At 37.5% G+C, this 21,246-nt stretch overlaps 1 protein-coding gene across 1 annotated transcript in view; it reads right to left on the minus strand.

Annotated features, from left to right (window-relative positions):
- Positions 1 to 441: 441 nt before the first annotated feature.
- The window catches only part of IPO5 (importin 5), a 45,627-nt gene continuing 24,822 nt past the window's right edge, over positions 442 to 21,246 (minus strand). The window contains exons 11-26 of the mRNA XM_058844774.1: positions 20,377 to 20,501; positions 20,198 to 20,287; positions 19,937 to 20,110; positions 19,490 to 19,708; positions 18,944 to 19,027; positions 18,099 to 18,231; positions 17,884 to 18,005; positions 17,280 to 17,376; positions 16,633 to 16,805; positions 16,086 to 16,197; positions 15,430 to 15,485; positions 12,167 to 12,289; positions 11,377 to 11,596; positions 7,901 to 8,129; positions 6,303 to 6,444; positions 442 to 3,726 (exon numbers count right to left, since the gene is read on the minus strand). Coding sequence (XP_058700757.1) covers positions 3,640 to 3,726; positions 6,303 to 6,444; positions 7,901 to 8,129; positions 11,377 to 11,596; positions 12,167 to 12,289; positions 15,430 to 15,485; positions 16,086 to 16,197; positions 16,633 to 16,805; positions 17,280 to 17,376; positions 17,884 to 18,005; positions 18,099 to 18,231; positions 18,944 to 19,027; positions 19,490 to 19,708; positions 19,937 to 20,110; positions 20,198 to 20,287; positions 20,377 to 20,501 — 2,186 coding nt within the window. The 3' untranslated portion in view covers positions 442 to 3,639. The remainder of the gene's footprint in view (positions 3,727 to 6,302; positions 6,445 to 7,900; positions 8,130 to 11,376; positions 11,597 to 12,166; positions 12,290 to 15,429; positions 15,486 to 16,085; positions 16,198 to 16,632; positions 16,806 to 17,279; positions 17,377 to 17,883; positions 18,006 to 18,098; positions 18,232 to 18,943; positions 19,028 to 19,489; positions 19,709 to 19,936; positions 20,111 to 20,197; positions 20,288 to 20,376; positions 20,502 to 21,246) is intronic.

Here is a 21,246-nt window from a genome sequence, read left to right on the forward strand (position 1 = left end):
TCCTGAGAGATGTTCTTCCTTGAATCAACACAAACATCTTCATGATAACCAAGAAGGGAAAGGACCTGCACTAGACAGACACTTTGATTTCATTTATTGCTTCCTGGAAGACAACAAATCCATTTCTTAGAATTTAAGCTACCATCGAGCCCCATAAAAGGAAGTAGTATTGTCTAAGCTAGCAGAAGAACACCAAACCAAATGATTGAATAGCAAAGGCTTTCCCACAGATGCCCAACAAAATACTTCAAAGTTGAGTACTTGCGGTGGCAAGTACTTGACTTTTGTATTGCTTTTAATAGGACTCTCATTGTATTTTGAAGACTCAGTGTATGTGTGCACCCCTACAGATACCACTAAGGCAACAACAAAGCTCCGCTTCAAGAGCCTCAGGCAGCTGCATAGCCAATACAGACAAGCATACACAGAGTCAATAGGAAATTCACCTTCCTTAATTCTTTATTTCATCAAAAATTCCAACTGTGCAACACGTCTTACTCTCATGCATGTACTCCCATACATGAGACTGACAGATCTAAATGTGTAGAGAACAGACAACATTTGGCATAACAACAACTGTTCTATGCTGGGAAATACCAGCCCTTGCACTCAGCAACACTTTGAAGTCTCTGCAGGGAAAAAGCAATGACAGAATGCCTCAGCAGTACACAAAGCCCGTGTTGAAAGCGTGAAGGCTACAGGTCACTTTCGTACATAGATTTTGCACAGGATTCTCTGGGAAATCTTGTAGACAAAGCCAGGTAAAGGAGACTTGACATTCATCTGGATTATTATCTGTTGTGACCAACCTAGAGCTGCAAACACAAAACAAGTAGCTTCACCTTCAGACCAGTAAGAACAGGTGAGAGTTTAGATGGGAACTCAGCCACACTTCAGGGAGATGAGCTACTTTTGAAACCAGTGCTCACGAATGCTACTTGCTATCATATGCTTGTTAAACAGGCTAATGGGCCTCCAGTATGGTAACACCTGCCTGGTGTTCTCTAGCTGTGCTGTTACTGAGTACAACTTTGAGCATTTTGTGTGGATGTCTAGGGTGGATTTGGTACCTCTTTGTTCAGGCAAAGCAAAACACTGCTATTGTTTGCAGTACTCTTTATGCTACACTAGGTACATCTCTCAACCCACACAACAGCTGAGCAGTTTGTTAAAGCAAGATTGGAGTTCTACCCAGAAAAAATGGTTGAATCAAGACTGCCTTTCCCAAATCAGTACCACAGTTGAAGATTACTTTGGCTCCTTCATAAAAGACAGCTGTAGATAAAGCTACTGTTCTACTACAATACTTTCTTTGGGCAACAGTACTTAAGTGCAATGAAGAACAGGAACAGTTTACTGCTTAAAAATTCTGTATTAAGGAACCAGAAAATCCAAGATTAGTGATCCAGACAGCTTTTAAATAGGTGTAAAGGGAGCGTAGTTTTTAAAGCTTGTGCAAATTGAGAAAATGTCACGGAAGCTTTTGGATTAACCTGACAAGTCCAGTGGGGACAGGCAAGAATAGATCTCCAGGTAGGACCCAAAACCAATGTACTTGTCAGGCTGACAGTGATTCACTCAGTGCCCTTTGCTTAGAGAAAACAATTAACAAGGTAAAAGCAACTGCACAAAGTTGCTCTGTGCTGGCTCTGGCACACTGAGCAACCCCATCTCCTGGTTCTATTTGTTCTCAGTTACTTCAGCTGAAAGGAAGGCAAGAGGATTACAGCTGGTCCAGTAGGAGAGCAATTCAAATGCTGCTTACGTTACAGAGAGCCAAAGCTGATGCTGTCTCTGGGAAATGCCAAATGTGCTACGATTCTCAGCACACAGTCCAAAGAAAGGGAGAAAAATCTCAGCTTTAAGATCTGACAAAAAGTACAAAAAGTTTGCTGCAGGGAAAAATTTACATGTTTTAGATGGAGGGAAAATTGAAATAACAAATACCTAAAAAACCAAACACCACAAAGAAGAAAGGTGATGGATAGAGTATAGCAAAACTGTTATTGTTAGGACCAGTGCTTGAGATAACTGACATGACTTACTAGTTCTCTCACAGTACTGGTATCCAGTCCTTAGCATTCATCTTCCAGATGCATGAATGCTTGAATTTCTGTAAATAAGTGATTATCAATACTGAACAAAATGAAAACTGGAGCAGTACTTTGTTGCACTGTTTCAGCTGCCTCTAAACAAACTACATTGTCAAGTTCTATGGTTAAGGCAGTTTGTCTCACAAACCTTTGGGTATAATGGTCCTGGGCTGGTTTTGGTATACCTCATTCTTTATTTTCTGTTCTAAAACACTTTCAAAGGCAAAACTAAGTTTATTTAGTATGAGAGGCATTTATTACATGTAAAGTTCTACCTTTTCTTATTATAAAGGAAGAAAATTTACATCCTCTTGGTGAAAAGATCTGTTTCAAGACACAATTGAGATCAACTTGAAGAACACTTCAGTAAGAACTTAAGTTTTTAAAGATCAATGCATATATTAACAGCTTTGAAGTAAGAGTGGAAAAACCTCGCTCACCTTGGTTAGAAATCAGATACTCGATGCCTATGTTTGCTGGTAGATGAAGTATTGCTCTTGAAGTACCAGAAAGACCTGAGAAAGCTTTTTGTTTCTTTCAGGTCAGGCATGATTGTTTTAAACAAAACAGGCTACTACAACTTTTTTGCTGTCTACCAAATCACGTTGCACGTTTGCAGCTGGAACAACACTACATTTTATAAGTTAAGAAATGCAATTGCATCTGAACATGAAAAACATTTTAAAGTCAAGGTATGTATATTTACTGTCACACAAGGAATGCCATTAAGTTTCCATTCTACACACTCAGGTGAAAAATTTGTTAAAAAGTCAAGAAACAAAAAAGCATAAAATCTGTAATAGGCAACAATATACAAAGTTTCAAATATAAAATCGTGACTTGTATAGTTTGTTATTTTCATCTTTTCACAAGAGTAAATTAAAAGAACCACACATCACTGAACTTCTACACAAGCTTCTTGTGTTTCAATGTCATTTATTGAGGAGTGAATGAGATACTGTCAGACATGCCAAAGAGACTTCACATTCAAGGGCTGGAAGCTGAACAGCTTTCCTCATTGAGTCACTGTACAAGTTGTTTTTGGGAATCGAAAGTGTGATCAATGAGGTCTTCATGCTCGATGTTTCTCTTCAGTTTTTCATCTTTTGATCTACTACCTTGTTGGGCAGAAGGACACTTTCTACCCTGCAAAGACTCACACTCCAATTAATACAATTAACACTAGATGTAGAGAAACATTTATCTGTTATAACGTACATCTACTGCTGAAGGTCTTATGTCTAATGAGAAAATTCAACTTGTTTCCCTTTCACCATCGTATGGATGGCTGATACCGTTAGAAAAATACTCTTCAGTGCTATTGTAGGGTTTACAGGAAACTTCTTTCATGTTGTGGGATAGAAACCGATTTAAACACCGTTCTGAAAGAATGCTTCTTCCTGCTGCCACTGCCTGTAGGTTGCAGAAGAATGGCCTACACGCACTACAGTTCTGGTTTTACTCAGAAAAGAAACAAAAGAAACCTAAACAATAGGGTAAACGTTTATTTAGAGTTAGTTTTCTTGCAGATGATAATTAAGGCCCTTCAAGCAGAGTTCAGGAGCTCCTGTATGGCTGCCTGTTGATCTGCATTGAGCTGTGATATGCATTCTGTCCACAGTCCTCCGGATGTCTAGAAAAAAAATGAGAAGTGGTCTCTATGCAGGCTGAAAATGTCCAAGGTACATCCTAAACTTTGTTATGTTTACAAAGCTCAACATTCACTCAGCTTATTCCCATAATATACATGTCAGAGACTGAAATCTTCAGTGATTCACAGTGCTACTCAGGTTCAACTTGAGATGCTCCAAAAGACTGAATAGCAGCAGAGTAATGGATTTGGAACTCCTGGGAACTCTCTGTAACAACTATGTGGGTTGACAAAGGACACTCCTGTGTTAACCACATCCTAAATCATTTCCTCATTTTGCACTGAAGTTAAAACACCAATGTTCAGGCAAAACTGAACCATGCCTCTTCCACATGGGTGTTTTGGACACTGGTGCAGTAGTAACACACTCAGAGCTTCGAGCTGAGCACTGGGATTACAGCACAATGTGCTACATGTAGGGGTGCAAAATTCTGCTGCCAGCACAGGGCTTGGCTCTTCAGTGAAAGGAAAGGTCAATGACTTCCCAGAGAGAACTGCACTACATCTGTCTGGGTAAATGTAAATGTTTCATCTATGCTACCACAGGCTTCAGCTGAGACATCAGCTTTTAAAGTCACCATCAGTAAGGACTGTTCTAATGGCATCAGAAAGTGCTGAATATTAATCAAGATTGAGAAATAAGTTTTTATTCACTTATCAGTAGAAACTGGACGCAATTGGCACGCTGCTTTCTTTAGGACAATGACAGGGAAAAAAATTCCAGGTGACTGACTTTAGGTCTTAAATTTTACTATTATTGCAAAAGCCAATCTAAAGTAAATTTTAAAAAAAGTTTCATTTATATTTGGTATATTTTACATTCAATTCTATTATAATGCCCTTTTCTCAAAATTTAAAAAGTTTCAAAAATATAAAAATGGATTAAAAAAATTCAAAAATAAGTGTAAGTATGTGGGTTTAGTTTTAAATACCATTAAGCATTTTAGACTCTTAATGCACGATGAAATATTGCAGAATTAAATGTACTCTTCCAGCATTTCTGATGCACATTTAACTTGATAATTTACACTGAAATATTTCTGGCCTGACAATACCTAAGCAAAGAAGTTAATATTCAATTCCAATAATGACCATGTTTCTCATGTCAGACACTGGCAGTGAAACAGTTTACTGAGATCATTGAAAAAAAAAAAAAAGTCCCCTGGAATCTGGGAAGCAGGAGCTTGTTAGCAACCACACAGCCTTGAAAGTTCCTATCATAGTATAACTCTTACAGTCAGTAAGAGTATAAAAGTCTTACAGCTTTACTGGAGTCAAAATACTATGTGTGAAGAAAAATAGGATTCTAACACTGTGCTAAAAAAGTATTTTTTAAAATAAATGTCTTTTAAGATTTTTTTTTTCCCCTCCTCAGTCTGAAGATAAATCATTCAGCTGGTGCTCAAGGTCTTGTCTCATATTAATATTCCTATCAATCCTGGCCAAAACAAGACATTGCGGTACTCAGCTAATCTATACACGTATGTGCCACTGTATTGTTAAAAAAATAAACCTTGATGATTTGAGGTAAAGTGAACAAATGTATTAGGTAAACCCTAATACAAAGGTCCATTTCCAGACTTCAAGTACTAACAGCAAGGATTTGTATCTATCAGGCAAAACGTAGAGCAGTCATTAACACTTTCAATTTGAAACTTGGCTCAATTTCCTTCTCTTTATGCCTTGAATTTTAACAACTTTTTCTATTAGACAAAATGGATCTGTCAGGATGATACACTCACACAGGTGAATCCTCTCCAAAACCAAGCGTTCCTAAAAGTCTTGAACCTTAATGTTGCCAAATCAGGTCAGGCAGAAAGGCCAATAATTTTAGATCTGCTGCTCAAAATCCTCCATGCTTTTTTGTGAGCAAGATGCTTACCAGGCACATTGCTTTCCCTCATTAGTACTACATCCAACCAACAACATTTGGCCCTGAAGGAGATCTGCACTATGAGCACTATCATTTACAGCACTGTAGAGAAGCACTGTGCAAGTACTTGGACAGCCCCATCATCTTTAAGTGACTCATCATGGCATAAAGGAAGTGAACCTTAAGGCAGTTCGCCAAAGGCGGGGAAAACATTGAACAGCCACCCATATTTCCACTGGATTGAAAAGAGCAGTAGTAAAATAACTTGGGTTTGGCATTCATTCTCTAACAAAGAACCTGAGCTGCTACTGTACTAGAAAGTCACCATAGGACGCTGGCAACCCTTACAAGAACCACATGTTGGATCAAATCCTGCAGTACAGTTCACTGATAAAAGGACATGCAGATTTATCTCCAGATTCTAATTTCTGACTCAGAAAAAAAACCCATAAAAAACTAATACTGGCTCACACATTAACCATCTTGCTGCATGAAAGTTAGTTATTTTATTCAAGTGCAAATGTCACCAAGTTTTACCATTAATCATTAAAGGAACATCCAAGGATCTCCAAGATCACTGTTTAAGTCATTATTCTCTAAGGAGATAAGGCTCTCAAAACAGTTTAGTTCCTTCTGCAAACAGATTCTAAATGCTCCCTTTACATTTAAGCAAGCATTTATTTACCTGCACTTGGCGAACAACATTAGCCAGCCGCTTGGTACATGGATCTTCATGTTTGATAGCTTCATGGATTTCACCATCCGCAATTATACCAAGTATTCTGGGAAGGTTGGAATTGTTGGGACCGAGGACAACTGGGTTATTGCTGTTACAAAAGATACATTGAACAGGAATTAATGCTTATCTAAAAAATGTAAACACCTTACACATAAGTGAAGTGATTCTGAATGACCTTATTCTATTAGGTTTGTTTCACACAGCTGAATAAGTATGCACAGCTTTGTTGCCTGCTGACAGCATGTTCCCCTTCTGTTAATATTTAACCAGCTGATTCTTTAGTCAGCCTAAACTTTATCAGGAAGAAGTTCTGAACTTTACAGAATGGCTGAGTTCCTTGCAGATGGATCTGTAAATAATGACAGAAATACCCTGGCTAAAAGGACTTATTCCTCTCTCTGTGCCTCCCAAGTCATTGTGTTACTGGCGTCACGAGCACCAGCAACTTCAGCTCTCTGCCAGCACTCTCCATGACACAGCAAGCAAGCAGTTCTGCTCCGTCTTTCCCAGCCAAATGCTTGAGTGGAGGAGCATAAGCAATCAGGAATCTGTGTGGAAAACATGATCTACTTCCAGCCCTGCCACCTACCAGTACTGGAATGCAGAGGCTGAATGTAGGATTGGCAGAGCTCCAGAGAAGCAGGTAGCCAGGCTGAGCCACCTGCACAGAGCTGGGTACAGGAGTGTGCTAGTACTGTAATTCTCAATTTCTATGTTCCTGTTTACATGCACACTTGGCAGCATTATGATGGTGTCTCTACACAATTGTTCTGTAATCAGTCTAGGGACCTCAGCTGCCATTTTGAGACTCTGCCTTAATAAAGCACCCAGAGATACAAGGTATTCACAAACTAGAAAAGACTGTAAGAAATCTCAGTTACTTCCTTTATATTTTTCTCCTAAGATGTAATACAGTGCCAGCCAGAATGTGCTTACTACACAACACCTCAGAGGCTACATTCTTTCACTCATTTATGAAGTGCACCACACTAAAATACTTTTTTTCCTTCGTTTACCTACAGGAGGGTGCACAAATCCAAAAAATAAACTGGGATAAGATGCTTTCAATAGTAACAGAAATAATTATTAAGGAAGATAGCACTGCACAATGAATTTTTCCACAGCATTTCTCTACTTCATACTTTGTTGGAAAGCAAAAAGGTGCAAAATTACTTCAAAGAAGGCTGAAAGAGCATGTGTGCTGCTTTTAAGAGAAAAGACCTGATCAGTTACTGATATGTAAGCAGAGTATCAAAAATTTTCCTGAAATTTTCTGTACAAGTATTCTGCAGATCCTTTCCCATTATGGACACATAAAGCAGCCAGAATTTTTTTCCCACCATACAGACTCTATTTAGGACAAGAACAGTAACTGTTTACAAAAGCAGGAATAACATCAGGGAAGGCTCTGTTCTGACATTTCAAATTATCTTCTCTAAACCACATGTAGATTAACCTCATAGTTTCTCAGTTTTGGAAAAAGTGCAAGGAAAGGGTATGCAAACAGGCTTACTTTCTGCATAAGTGTGAAAACTTTGCCTTACCTCTCAAGTAAGTCACACAGATAATTGAAAGTATGAACAGCTTCTTCTTTGTCTTCATGAAGTGGAAGCCATGATAACCAGTGTGGAAGGACTTCTTCAACATTTATACAGTCAGGCTTGAACTTCATTATCTTTCCTATTGCTGAAATGCAGTTTTCTGTCGCATTGACATTCTCTTTGGCTTTGGCATCTGGTGACTGAATGACTCTCACCAGCAATGGAAGCGCCTCTAATTGTTAAAAACACAAGAATAAAGTTTAATGCACAATCAAGCTATACTTTATTAACAATACAAATTCTACTCAAGACAACTGTATGTATTAAAACCAGGATTTTTGGTGATCCAAGCACTAAAATCTAGTCACTCCAATGTTCCACTGCTTCTAGGTTCTTCTCTGCTCAATAATTACCAGATGAAAACCAAACAGATAAATAAAGCTCTGTAAGGAAACAGGAGAAAACAGCTACTATAGAAATTTGAATTTGTTTTAGAAGTTCAGAAGAAAATAATATTCCCATGTCTCTCAATTGGAGTTATGCAATCTAAAGCGCACAAAACGCTGTAGATAGCAAGCATTATCTGTTTAACAGAATATACTCTATAAACACAGGAGGAGGAAAAGCACTGCTACAGTGACATTCACTGTGAATGTCAGTCATTCATTCAATGTGAACTATAGTTCACATCCTCAGTGTATGCCTGCTGTGCATCTATTGCTAGTGGGCACATCTGCATATATAAAATATGTATGGGTGCACCTCCCACCACTAAAAGGTGCCCTAGGAAAAGCTCAAAGGAGTAATCTCACGTGGTGAATCAACTTGGCCTAGTTTAGATCATAAAAATCAAGGAAAGGAAGTGTCTTTCAATGGAGGAAAAATGCCAATTTTCTTCCTAGGTTAATAGCAATTTTATTTTTTTAACAGTCATGTGGGTAACCACACGCACACTTCTAAATGAACATTAATGTCACAATTTTAGCTTCTAGTGTCCATGCAGACTTCCAAGCACACTACATGCAAGCAGGAACAATCGTCCTTGTGTTCTTCTGCTAAAAATAAAACGCTAAAGCTGTGAAATTCTTTATCAGCACAGTAAGCAGGTTGTGGAATTGTACAGAAAGCACACTTCAAAATAACTCTAATTACTGAAGAAGAGTGAGATCTCACACTTCTGAATTTTGATAAGTAAGTAGAAGCTCTGCAGTTAAAGAATACACAATCACTCTTTCTACATTAAATCCACTGCATTAGATTTTTTGAGAATTAAGCAGCTATGGAAAAACTGTTAAACATTACAGAACTACAGAAATATCAGACCCGCTAGCTTATGTATCAAATGCAGGAGAATGATGCTGGGCTATACCCCAAAGCAGAGTTTGTTTCACAGGGGTCTACAATGTCCAGACAACTGAGCCTGCTTTTTATACCTTGTTTTCATGGCTGCTGAAGCTAAATCTCATCTCATCTGTACTTCACTCACTAACACTAATGGATGACTCTGTAGGTACATGTGTCCTTGCAACTGTAAAACTAGGAGGGCATCAAAATGAATCAGCATCATTTTCTCCCTACAGCTTACCAGACAAGTTTTCATCTTGTCTATAAAACAGATCCATTCTCACATAGACATTGTCTTAGATAAACCTAAAAAAAGCCTTTTGACAATAAAAGACCCATCTTCTATAATGTTAAGCTTTTTGCCAAGGGCTGACTGCTCTGACATCAGGCACCACCTAGTTTTGAGGCCACTGATGTGATTTAGGAAGAAATCCATGCAGTTGATTGATAGAATTTTCACAGAGAACAGCTAATTATATTCTTCCACCAACATAACAGAAGCAACCTTGCCAGTTGCATCAATTGTAACCTTGTATCCCCATTTAGAAAGTGACTTGATTTGCTGAAGTTTTTCCTTCCATCTTACTTATTTGCTACTAACAAAATCTGGTATTAGTGATTCTTGTTTCATGACTGTAGCTCACATACCATTTACAGGTTCTTGCTATATTCCTGGACTTTTTTTAACTGACTGCCAAAAATGCCCATATCAATACCTCTGATTTTTCTGAAGAGTATTTACATACTCTTCAAACTTGCAAAAAGAACAATATGCCAGTGCTATATATCATCCAGTAAAGAAAATAAGTTACAAATAAAAGCTCATAAACATGATTTCAGAGACAGCAAAACCTGTGGGGTAGAAGATGTCTCATGACATGGATTTACTTTGTTTCTAATCACAGCATACCTTCATTTATTCAAATACATCACAAAGTTCTTTCATGTATGCACAAAATGATTTAGAATACTTTGAGGTGTCTGCTAATAAACTGTATGCTGCAAAGCTGAAAGTTTATTTTATCTAAAATTCAGCTTAAGGAGAAGCCAAGTGTCTGGGCATAATCAAATACAAAGAGAAGAATCAAAGATGTTAAAAAGTTTAAGTGGAGTATGATAAAGTGTAATTAATGAAAAATAAAATTAGACTTCAACAGATGCTAAAAAGCTCAAAAAATTTCAAAATCAGAACTGTCTAGACAATTCTAAATTTTCATGCTCTTAATGATTCATTGCAAGGCTTCCCACACTGCTTTTTCTTTCTTTTTAAAAAGACATTGTGTCCTGATTGTTATCATGTAACAGTTACATTTACATTAACAATGAAAATTACAGCCCTGATTGATGTAGGCAAGATTTGTGTTAATCCCTATCAGATGAGTATTATTTTCTTACATCATCTAATTCAGCTTTCATTTAATATTAATGTGAAATACATATTTTAAATACATACATAGATTACTAAATATTTTCTTTAAAAAAAAAGGAAAAATCCTTTGATAAGTGGTTTTGCACGCGTAGTGTGTAAAATTAACTTTGGTGACAGGCAAGAAGAGTGCAAGAAGACAATTGTTTGAAGTTTCAATGAAATTTGAAACATTCAGAAAGAAAGGAGAGTGTTTCTGATAAGTACTATCACACTCATTTTACTTCTTACTTTACAGAAATCAGACTCCTTTTTATATAATCAGAAAGCAGAGAGCCACATAAGTTGTTTTCTAGGCTATTCCTTAATATAGGTCTCTTGTGTAGTTTCTCCAGACATCCAAAGGCTTTTGCATTATTATGTAACCACATCAGTATTAGTAGAAAGCATCTATGAGACAGCTGTGTTTCAAAAAGATGTTTTTTATGAAATTAAGATTTGCATGCCAGATCATTTTTTAAAAAAGAATATGTAAATCAAATTTGCTAAGCCGTCAGGGCTGCAACAGAAATGCTACTAAGCAGAAGAACAATAAAAGCCTGCAGAACTCAGGTATTTTATCAATCCATCACCAGTCTATGACACAGGTAATGCTGGCAAGCTATTTCACTGCCAGGGGGAAGAGATCTCACCAACCAAAAGGTGAGCCATTTTTATTTCTTCCCCTAGCCCCTGCATTTAGCGAGTTTCATGGGTCGCGGGTCCGTACCTGGGCAGACGGGCCGGTAGCTGTCCCCGCCGAACTGTGCCATCACTCCCACTCCATAGGCAGCCGCCTGCCGAACCTCGGGGCTGCTGTCACACACCGACTCCAGCATGGGCCTCAGGAAGTACTCGGCGTACTTGAAGGAGGCGGGGCTGCAGTGCTCCACCACATCGTCAAAAATGCACAGCCCCCACTGCCGGTCTGGCCACGGCCGATGCGGACACTGCGGCACAAACAACCAACAGTTGAGATACCTTGAAATCACTGTACAGCCAGTGATTAGATCAACAACAATCACAGCAACACTGGTCTAATACTTTTGTTAAAATCTTCATGGATTAAATGCAACCCTATAACCATGTAATTTGCAGTACTGATCGTTCCAGCAATGCCATGAACAAAAACAAAATCCAGGTGTCTATCTTTGCACCTCTCTTTCACACTCCATTACGTGTATCAGTTGCAATTTTTCCCCACGAGTCTGCAACACTTGTTTGTCTCTCCTCTTGAAATTCATTTTGAGAGGCTGGACAGTCTCAAGGAAATTAAATTTCTCAAAACAGTTGTGTGTGTCAATGATCCTGGGTCTTGCAACACAGATTTTAAGTAGCATAGCAGCGACCCTGCTCAAAAAGTATAGGGTAATAACAATTTCATCCTTGATCTAGAATAAACCCATTCTGTAAAACAGTAATTGCTACATTCTATGCCAAGTTCTCTAAGACATCAGCATGGAAGATATTAACTCATCAGAAAAAACTAAATTTAAATTAAAAGAAAACAAAGTACTTACAATTAGGTTGACAATTAGTGGAAGTAACCTTTCAAACCATGGCAGTACCTTCTCCTTGTAACTACTGAATATTGAGTGCAAAATGTCTGATACTTTTGTCAGAATATAAACGTCACTGTCATCCTGAAATGAAAAGGAAACAATTCACATGAAGACTAACAATCTTTAATGGAGTGGAACTCACATGAAGTGCTAAAGTGTCTAAACTTCTAACTTCTTTGTTCTAATGGAACAAAGTTGGTTTATGACTTTTTTTGTAAAACTAATTTTTTGAAGTTCATTAATTTTCAATTCTTTGTCTAATTGCAAAATGTCAGAATAACAAAATGGTTTGGGTTGGAAGGCACCTTAAAAATCATTTAGTTCCAAACCCCCTGCCATGGGCAAGGACTTATCCCACTAGACCAGAGCTCCATCAAACCAGGGCTCTGATAATTCCCAGGAATAGGGTATCCACATCCTTCTCTAAGCAACATGTTCCAGTGTCTTGAGGGACATCATTTATTATTGTCATGTGGATATTGAGGCACGGAATGGAACTTTTTTAGCATGGCCATCCAGTCAATTCCTTAACAGCTGAATTCATCAAATATGGATCTCCTCAAATTAGTGACAAGGATGTTGTGTGGGACCCTCTTAAAGGCCTTACAGAAGTCAAGACAGATGACATCAGTTGTTCTTCCTTAATCCATCAATACAATCAACTCCATCATAGAACCCACTAAATTAATCAGGCATAATTTGCATTCTGGAAGCTGCACCAGCTATCTCTAATCACCTCCCTGTCTTCCACAGCTGCCAAGAAAATGTGTACAATGCTCACAATGGGCAGAGAGTGAGACTGACTTTCAGGAAGTTCCAGGAGTCCTCCTTTTCACCATTCTTAAAAATCTAAGTCAATCACTAAAACTCAGTTGCCTAGGACTTGTAGGTTTGTTTCAGGGACAGAAAAATCAGATCAAGACAAAACTGTCTTGTGCAAATTTACTGCTTCAATGGGTTCCCTTTACAGAAGGCAAAAGACCATTTTCTTCTTCTATACCTTACCGATACCAAAGAAGCTTTTATGGAAAAGTAAATGCATAACTGCCTTTGTGAAAAAGATTGTGGCAAAAATACAACAAATACTATTCTCCTCTTCTTGTTGTTTAAATTAATTTTTCATCTTGCCCAGTGAATACATCAAACTGGTCAAATACAGAGCCTTACCTCAGAGCTATCAATACAAGTTGTATCTACAGGTGAGGATTATTCCCTGGACACACTTACGCTTTATCTTTCTTACACAGCAACTTCTGTTGTACTTAGTATGCTCCCTGTAACCAGTTTATACTTTATCAGGTAGGGAAAACAGTACAGCTAGTTTCTGCTCCCTAGTGACCTTCACTTTTCTCACCCTCTGGTGACAAACTAGTAACTATTTATTGTGCAACAGGCAGCTTCCCACAACTGAATATTTCAACCCTCCCTAGTGAACCAGCTTCTGCATCGTCAAGGCACAACTCAAGCAGGAACCCTGGAACATGGCATACAATGACATTAAGAGGTAGAGAACTGCTGCAGCACACCACAATGTCCTCCTAGCCTGGTACTGCCTGTTGACCAATAGTTGATAATATGCTTGGGGAAGAGAGTGTAACTCTTGCTTGGTGTATGCCTTCTGCTCTCTACCAAATCATCAATTTAGTTATTGCCTAAGTGAGGGCTGGACCTAAAACTATTGTTTGAATAACTTTCATGACTTCTGTGCTTATATTTCTGCTGGCCTGAGGTAAGGGCTACATAAACATACTCTGAGACTAGAGGTGTATATCCAAATGTTACTCATTTGTTAATTCTGTCCATATGGCAAGTGATGCCCTCATCCCACCCCTCCTTTCACAGAGTAATGCAGACAAGTCTTTTTCCAGACTTTACAGAAAAATCAGCAAACATTACAACATTTTTAAAAATGCCTTGCAACTCTGTCACAGAGTAAGGAATCAGCTTTTCTGAAACTGCTGCCTGCTTGTATTTTCTCTCAGTACAGAGTGACACACAGGAAATAAAAGCATCTTGGAGGCAACAAAAATCTATCATCTTGAATGCTGGCCTAAAAAGAGGCACAAGAACCGCACTGTTATTTAAGACAGTATTTACATATGGGTGTATGATTTCTGGAGTCTGTATACAGGTTAAACTCATGTGATCAAGCTTCATACCTGCATTGTGCAGCAAAAAAAATTTCTTAATTCCTTAATTTACTGAGCATCCTTTGTCTCATGTTATAAGCAGCAGTCATTCATTATTACTCTCTCTACTAATGATTTAATAAAATTATTGTATCTCTTCTACAATCACCTCCACTTTAAACTATGAACTCACTTTGGTACCCTAGTGTGTAAGTAGTTAAGTAGTCTCTTTAGTATTCTCTCATAAGCAAACACATGATGAAAGCTGTTTATCCTGCTGTCCTTTTCTGATACTGTTTTTAGGCTATTATTTTTGAGACAGGCTCCTGACATGACACACCAGATGTCTTGGAATTGGAGGTATAGAGGCCCAAGATTAAAAGCCACCCAGCTCGCAAAGGCTCAAAAAAAAGCAAGTCAGCAAGGCTAGACCTACCAAGGGACAACCTCATTGCAGTCTACAACTTCCTCAGTGGGGGAAGACGAGGGGCAAGCACCGATTTCTTCTCTGTGGTGACCAGTGACAGGACCAAAAGGAACGGCCTCAAGTTGTGTCAGGAAAGGTTTTGGTTGGTTATTAGAAAAAGTTTCTTCCCCCAGAGGGTGCTTGGGCACAGGAACAACCTCCCCAGGGAAGTGGTCACAGCAGCAGCCTGACAGAGCTCAGTAAGTATTTGGACAATGCTCTCATTCCGAGTGTGATTCTTGAGATGCCCTGTGCAGGGGCAGGAGTCAATGATCCTTGTGGGTCCCTTCCAACTCAGCTTATTCTGTAATTAAATAGTCTTCTATCAAATCTGTATCAGTATTAATGTCATTCAATAATTGTTTGAGCAGATGAAGAAAATAAAAAGCTATATCCTGAACGTCTTATTTCAGCATATCAGACAAGGAAACTTTCCATATTTTCTAACTCACAAATGTAGCGTGACCCATTTCTTACTGAATGTTTTGAAGGACTGTGGTAACAAGATTCTTCTATGAAGAAATAATTCTGAGGATTCACTATGTCCTAAATGAATAGAAAGCATATTTATACAGTATGTCCATCCTGGTGCTTGATGAGTAGAAAAATTCTTCAAACTAACTTACTTCATCTTGTAATGACTCTTCAACTTGCTCATCATAGTCTTCATCTTGTCTTTTCACTAAATTAAAAAAAAAAAAATTAAGCCACTACCTTTTTATAAGTGCATAAGAAGCCTGTGAAAGGGAAAAATTATGCAGAAACAAATTTAGAAAACAGGAAACAGTAGATGAAGATGCAACAGGAATTTTCCATTTTTAAGAAGCTTCAAAAAACTTTTACAGAAAAGGAAGAAGTCCAGGACAGCTCAGTTTAAGAATGTGTAAAAATGCACACAAAATAGAAACAAACACACCAGCTCGTCCACAAAGACAAGAAAAGTCTTAGCTTAGAAATGAGAAGCTACTATTGCTTTGAGAAAACTGCAAAGACTTCAGACAAAAAAACCCCACGGAAATGACAACACCATACATGTGCACTGTCTTTCAAGTAAATCTGTTCATTAACTTTTGATTAAACTACAGTAGAGCTGAAAATGATGCTATCTTCATCCTCCAAGAGCTTACAATTAATGTATTTGTTGGTTTACAGTCCAGTTACTTTACATAAATATAAAAATCAATGAAATCTAAACAGTTTTTTCTCTGTGTTCAGAAATAATTAGAAAGTCTGCTTTAAAGAACAGTCACATCACATGTTAACAGGACTTGTGCTGACTTACCCTGTCTTAATTCTTGATTTTTAAAGTGCTCTTCTAGCTTTTCTTTCAGTATTCCTCCAAGTTCTTCAAAGTGTTCGTTGTTAAGGCATCCATCTCCCATTACCTCAACGCACTTGTGAAATAAAACAACCAGTTTTTCAGCTTTAAAATTTAACATAAGCAGTCTTAACAAAATCTAAGCACACAAAGAATATTAATACATGTTCTGAATCACTAGCAGGAATTATATTAGAATAGCAGCCATACTGTAATCAATGCTCAAACTATACAAGTAGTACAATAGTACCAGTGTACATTTCATACCCATAATTTCTTGTCACTCATGGTTTAAATGAAAAAATTTGGTAACTGTTTTATGTTAATACTTTGGTATTCTTGCAAAACAAAATAAAACTTTTTCCATCAGCTATAACATTTATAGTCACAACAAACTTCCTGTAGAGGAAATCTTGCATTTATTCAAGCCATTTAAAGGAAGACCAAACGTCTCCATTCTTATTTCAAAAAGATCCAAACAGTAAAGCTATGAAATTTGTAAGAACGTTACCTTTGCAAAAGAATGCATTATTTCTGAGAGGACATCGGACTCTGGCTCCGTCCCAATGGCTTTGATGAGAGCATCACACATGAAGTGCCACATTTGTGTGAGATACTCCGGCCCACGAACCCTGGCACATTCAAGAAGGAGGGGCATCGACTCTGCTGCTGCCACTCGGACACGTGTCATTATTAAGGAAATACAGCAATCAACACCAACAAGGTGCTTAGAATTTAAGACCCCACCACCATAATGAAGTTCTTTTGTTTTCTACCCAAAACTCACTTCATTATGATACATGCATTTGATTTCTTAATTAGATATAGATTAAATAATAGAAAAATTACACTGTCTGCTATTTATAAGTGGCTTTAAGCCTGTTTCAGGCCATGACAGAAAAACTGTTCAAGTTCTCTTCTGCTCTGTTACACAAACATCACTTTTTCTACTGATTGCTTTTTTTAAAAGAAACTAGGGGGGAAAGTAGGAACACCTTGCCTAAAACAGGGTGTGTAAACCAAAATTCTCTGAAACCATTTCTGCTACAAAGTCACAGACTATTTTAACATTAACACTTTCAATTCATTTAGGAAAATAGCAAGCACAATTTTGATTCCAAATTTCTGTTTTCACAGTGGAATTTGTTAATAGGATATCATCATGGAAATAGAACTTCAGCAATGGAACCATCAGCTTTACAACTTGCTCTGTGTATTCCACAAATCCTTCTTTAAGCTCTTTTGCATAGCAAACCTGAAAAATAAAGTACAGATATGCCTCTTTTAAGGGAAAACACTTATACTTTTCAACTATGTAAAGGTGAGAAGGAGATTGATAAAACTGCAAGGGTTTTTTAGTTTATTTTTAAAAGACATGTAATAATCCATTTACCTTCCCCCTCAACTGTGGTAATTTGAGAAACCCTGATAGCAGCATGAGTTCTCACTCTTAGGGCATGCATGCATTTTTCAAACTGAATTCCAAACCCGCATTATTTGCAAAAAGGAACTGCTTTTTACATAGCAAATTCCTTAAGTTTTGCTAACAAAGCAAAACCATCTGTTAATTTTAAAAATTTTAAGCTTCTAACTATTTTTAATCAAGTAAACCACACGCAATAAGTGCCTGTAATCCAAACTAAGCAGTATCACCCAAAAAACTCATTCATGTGTGACAAAAAAAGAGTATTTTGGTTACAGATTTTGGCTTCAGACTCAGTTGACCAGAAACACAGACTGCCAAAACAGTTTTATTACTCACCAGCATTTGGCATGCAGTTGCTTTTTCTTCAAGGCCTGCAGTTTTAATTCCAAAACTCTGCTGATCGCCTATGCTTACAAATTCCCAACCATCATCATCACTCATATTCTCCATATCTTGCGCTGTTATATAGAAGGGAGGAAAAATAATCTAAAAATGCGACAAAATCATTTATTTCAGTATACTTTTCAAATAAAACATTATCTTAAACCTACTGTCTAAAAGAGCTACTTCAGGTTTAATGGATGCAGTCTTCATTAAAGGTCCCATGACAACAGGAAGATACTGCTGAAATTCCTTTCCAAGAATTTTACACATTCTGGCCCATGCAGAGATCATGTAAGAAATCTAGAAAAGAGAAGGCAGAATTTTTATGTCTCACATTTTATTTTAATGCATACTTAAAAGGAAAGTATAAAGGAAATACATTACACAAATAGGATTTTTGAAAATAATTTGTCAGCAGTCCATAAAGCTTATTTCAAAGAGAAGTGATCCAGTATGCAATCCACATAAAAATGCATCTTCAGAAGATATCCTAAGTCTAGCAACACACCCTGACAGCACCTCTGATTGAAGTTGCTATACATGTAAAAATGGGACACTGTAAGATCCATGACTGCATTGCAAGTGCCTGTTCAAAATTTTTTTTTTTTCTGAAATACTTTTTCTGAAATATTTCCAGATTTAAACAAAACTATCAAGGCACATTCCTGAAAATGGTAAAAAAGAGCAAAAAGTAAAAAAAGGGTGCAGTACTATGTTTTCAGTGGAGTATATGTTTTCAAATGTACAAGTTAAAATAGCTCTCTGCTCATTAGAACAGCTGCTTAACAAGTCTTGTTGATCTATTTATAAGAAGGTGACAGTAAGCTCAAATTTCTTCTGCAAATATAGGTCCTGGAAGTCTCATTTCCTAACCACGCTTCTGTGAAAGATTCTAGGACCATCTCAGTGTCAAGTTTTGTTAGCCTGAAGGGCCAGGGAGGGGGCAGAAGCATCATGTATACAAGGAACGTTTTTAATACCAATGAGCTGTAGAGACACAATTTTAACATACCTGTGGATCATCATCTTCTAGGTCACTGAAGTCTGTCTGTGTCTTCAGTAATAGCTGCATTACATCTGATGCATCCTGCATAAACTAGATACAGGAAACAACTATGTTTTTAAAGGCAAATTAAGATGCTACTTTTCAGAGACTTAAATGCTCTCTTAAATGAAACTTTTTTAGGCATTCACATACAAAACCATACTAAGTTTCCTTTGAACTGCATACATTTGCTCCTGACACTGTCTAAATGTGATGCCATGTCACTTCTCTTAAGGAAAAAAAACCTTCAGAAGTAGAAAAAAATATCTGCTTTCAACATTTTTCAGTGTGACAAGAATTACTTAAACTACAATAAGATTCGATTGCAAATTTGATTTGTGAACCTAAGCAGCAACACAGTCACCTCAGAAACTGAAACAGAAAGACAAGCATAGAAAGCAGCAACAATATAGCTGCATATTTAGCAAGTGATTATATTAATTCAGGGCTAATACCACAAAAACCAAAGGCATTAAAAATATAATTACACCATTATAGAAAATGTAAGCTTACCTTTTCTTTGCCAACAGCAAGACCAATTAGACTGATGCATTCAATAGTCTTTCCTCGTAAAAGTCTCAATTCCTTCTGAACAGCATTTTCAACAATGTGTTTTAAGGAGGGCATAAATAAATCATAGTAGGGAACAAACTTCTCCTCTACTGTATCTGCAACTGATGCAATTGAAGTCACGACTTGCTCCAAAACTAGCTTAGTGCCTTTCTGTATCAACTTGGAAAGAGGAAGAATAAAGTGTTACATTTCTAAAGCACACCTTTTTACTTAAAAGCATGTCAAATGCAAAAATCTGCTCTTGCACATAGGCTAATTCTCATCAGTTTAGACCAACATCAGCAGATATGCATACTGGCTCATTTCTGAGGTCCTAGTTCAGCTATACTCATTCTGCCAATGTGACAAGGTTACCCTCCATCAAACAATTTGTTCAGTGTATTATACCTCTTGTAATTTTATCACCATAATGGAATGAAGATGCTTCACTAGATTATCCAAATATGGAATAAGCAGCGACTTGGGACAATCTTCAGTGAAGTTTATGAGTGCTGCAGCTGCATGGGCTTGAACACGCTGGCTGCCTTGATCCTCCATGGTTTGTAGAAGAGCTCCTATCACCTGAAAAAGAGATACACCTTTTCAGAAACAAGTTTCTGAAGGAGACATAATTTTACCACTTTTTTTTCCTACTACTCTAATACTTGCCTTCTCATGAAATTTCTTTTGAAACCCAGGTGCAAAGTCAGTTGCCATTTGTCCAACAGCATTACAAGCGGCGTATCTTACTCTGGGATGCTGAAAGAGTATTTCCCTCAAACAGTTAACAAGCAGTTGTAACAGCAGAAATGAAAACATTTTGAAATAATTACTAGATATATACTCACAGGATCCTGAAGAAATAGCAAAACAAAATTAACTATTTCATTTAAAATTCCCTCCATCTGTTGGTGGCAGCCTTCTCCGATGGCAGAGAGTGCCATCAAGCCAGCATGCCTGTACTTCCAGTCAGCTACAAAAGAGTGAAAATGAAGTGTTACTCATTTTGGAAACTACCAAGAACCACAAAGATGAATCACATTTTCTTTGCAGGGGCTGGGGGACATGGGAGGAGGCCCAGTGAAGAACAGGAGATCGAAAGAAGTTAATGCATCTACTTGATTTGTTAAATACTTTTCCATTTTCCTCATACATACTTCCAGAGATGCACAAAAAATTAAGTGTCTAATCCAGGCCAAATCAAGACCTAGAAAAAAGAATTCTTAACTGCTGATACAAGTACATACATAGTACTAATACCTGGAAACTGCATTTTAATTAAATGAGCTGACCAGGCAGACATCAGAACAGTATTTGTGTATTTTTAGTTCCCCCTCCTCCATCTTTTTTCTGTTCTAGTATCATCAGAAGAGCTCAAGAAAAAGGTCTAAGGACTCAAACAATATCTGAATTCAAAACAAATAAATGATTGGTACTAAACTTTTCAGCAGTCTTCAAGGCTGTAAGAACAGTAACGTTCCACTTACAGTGTAAATTTCCCCACCCACCTCCAAGTCGTATTAGCTTATTCTCAGGATAGTGGGTACTGTTGAAATGAATCTTTCATGCCCCTCTCTCTTTTTGTTTTTTGAGCAACATGTGAGAAACTCCAGTTTTTTAAATTTATTTTTTACAAAAATCTTTCTCTGTGCTAGAAATCATTGGGATTACAGAAGAGAATACCAAAGGAATAAACAGGTTTACCAAATGACCTGTGG

Source organism: Poecile atricapillus, chromosome 1 (assembly GCF_030490865.1).
Source record: "Poecile atricapillus isolate bPoeAtr1 chromosome 1, bPoeAtr1.hap1, whole genome shotgun sequence".
NCBI classification, from domain to species: Eukaryota; Metazoa; Chordata; class Aves; order Passeriformes; family Paridae; genus Poecile; species Poecile atricapillus.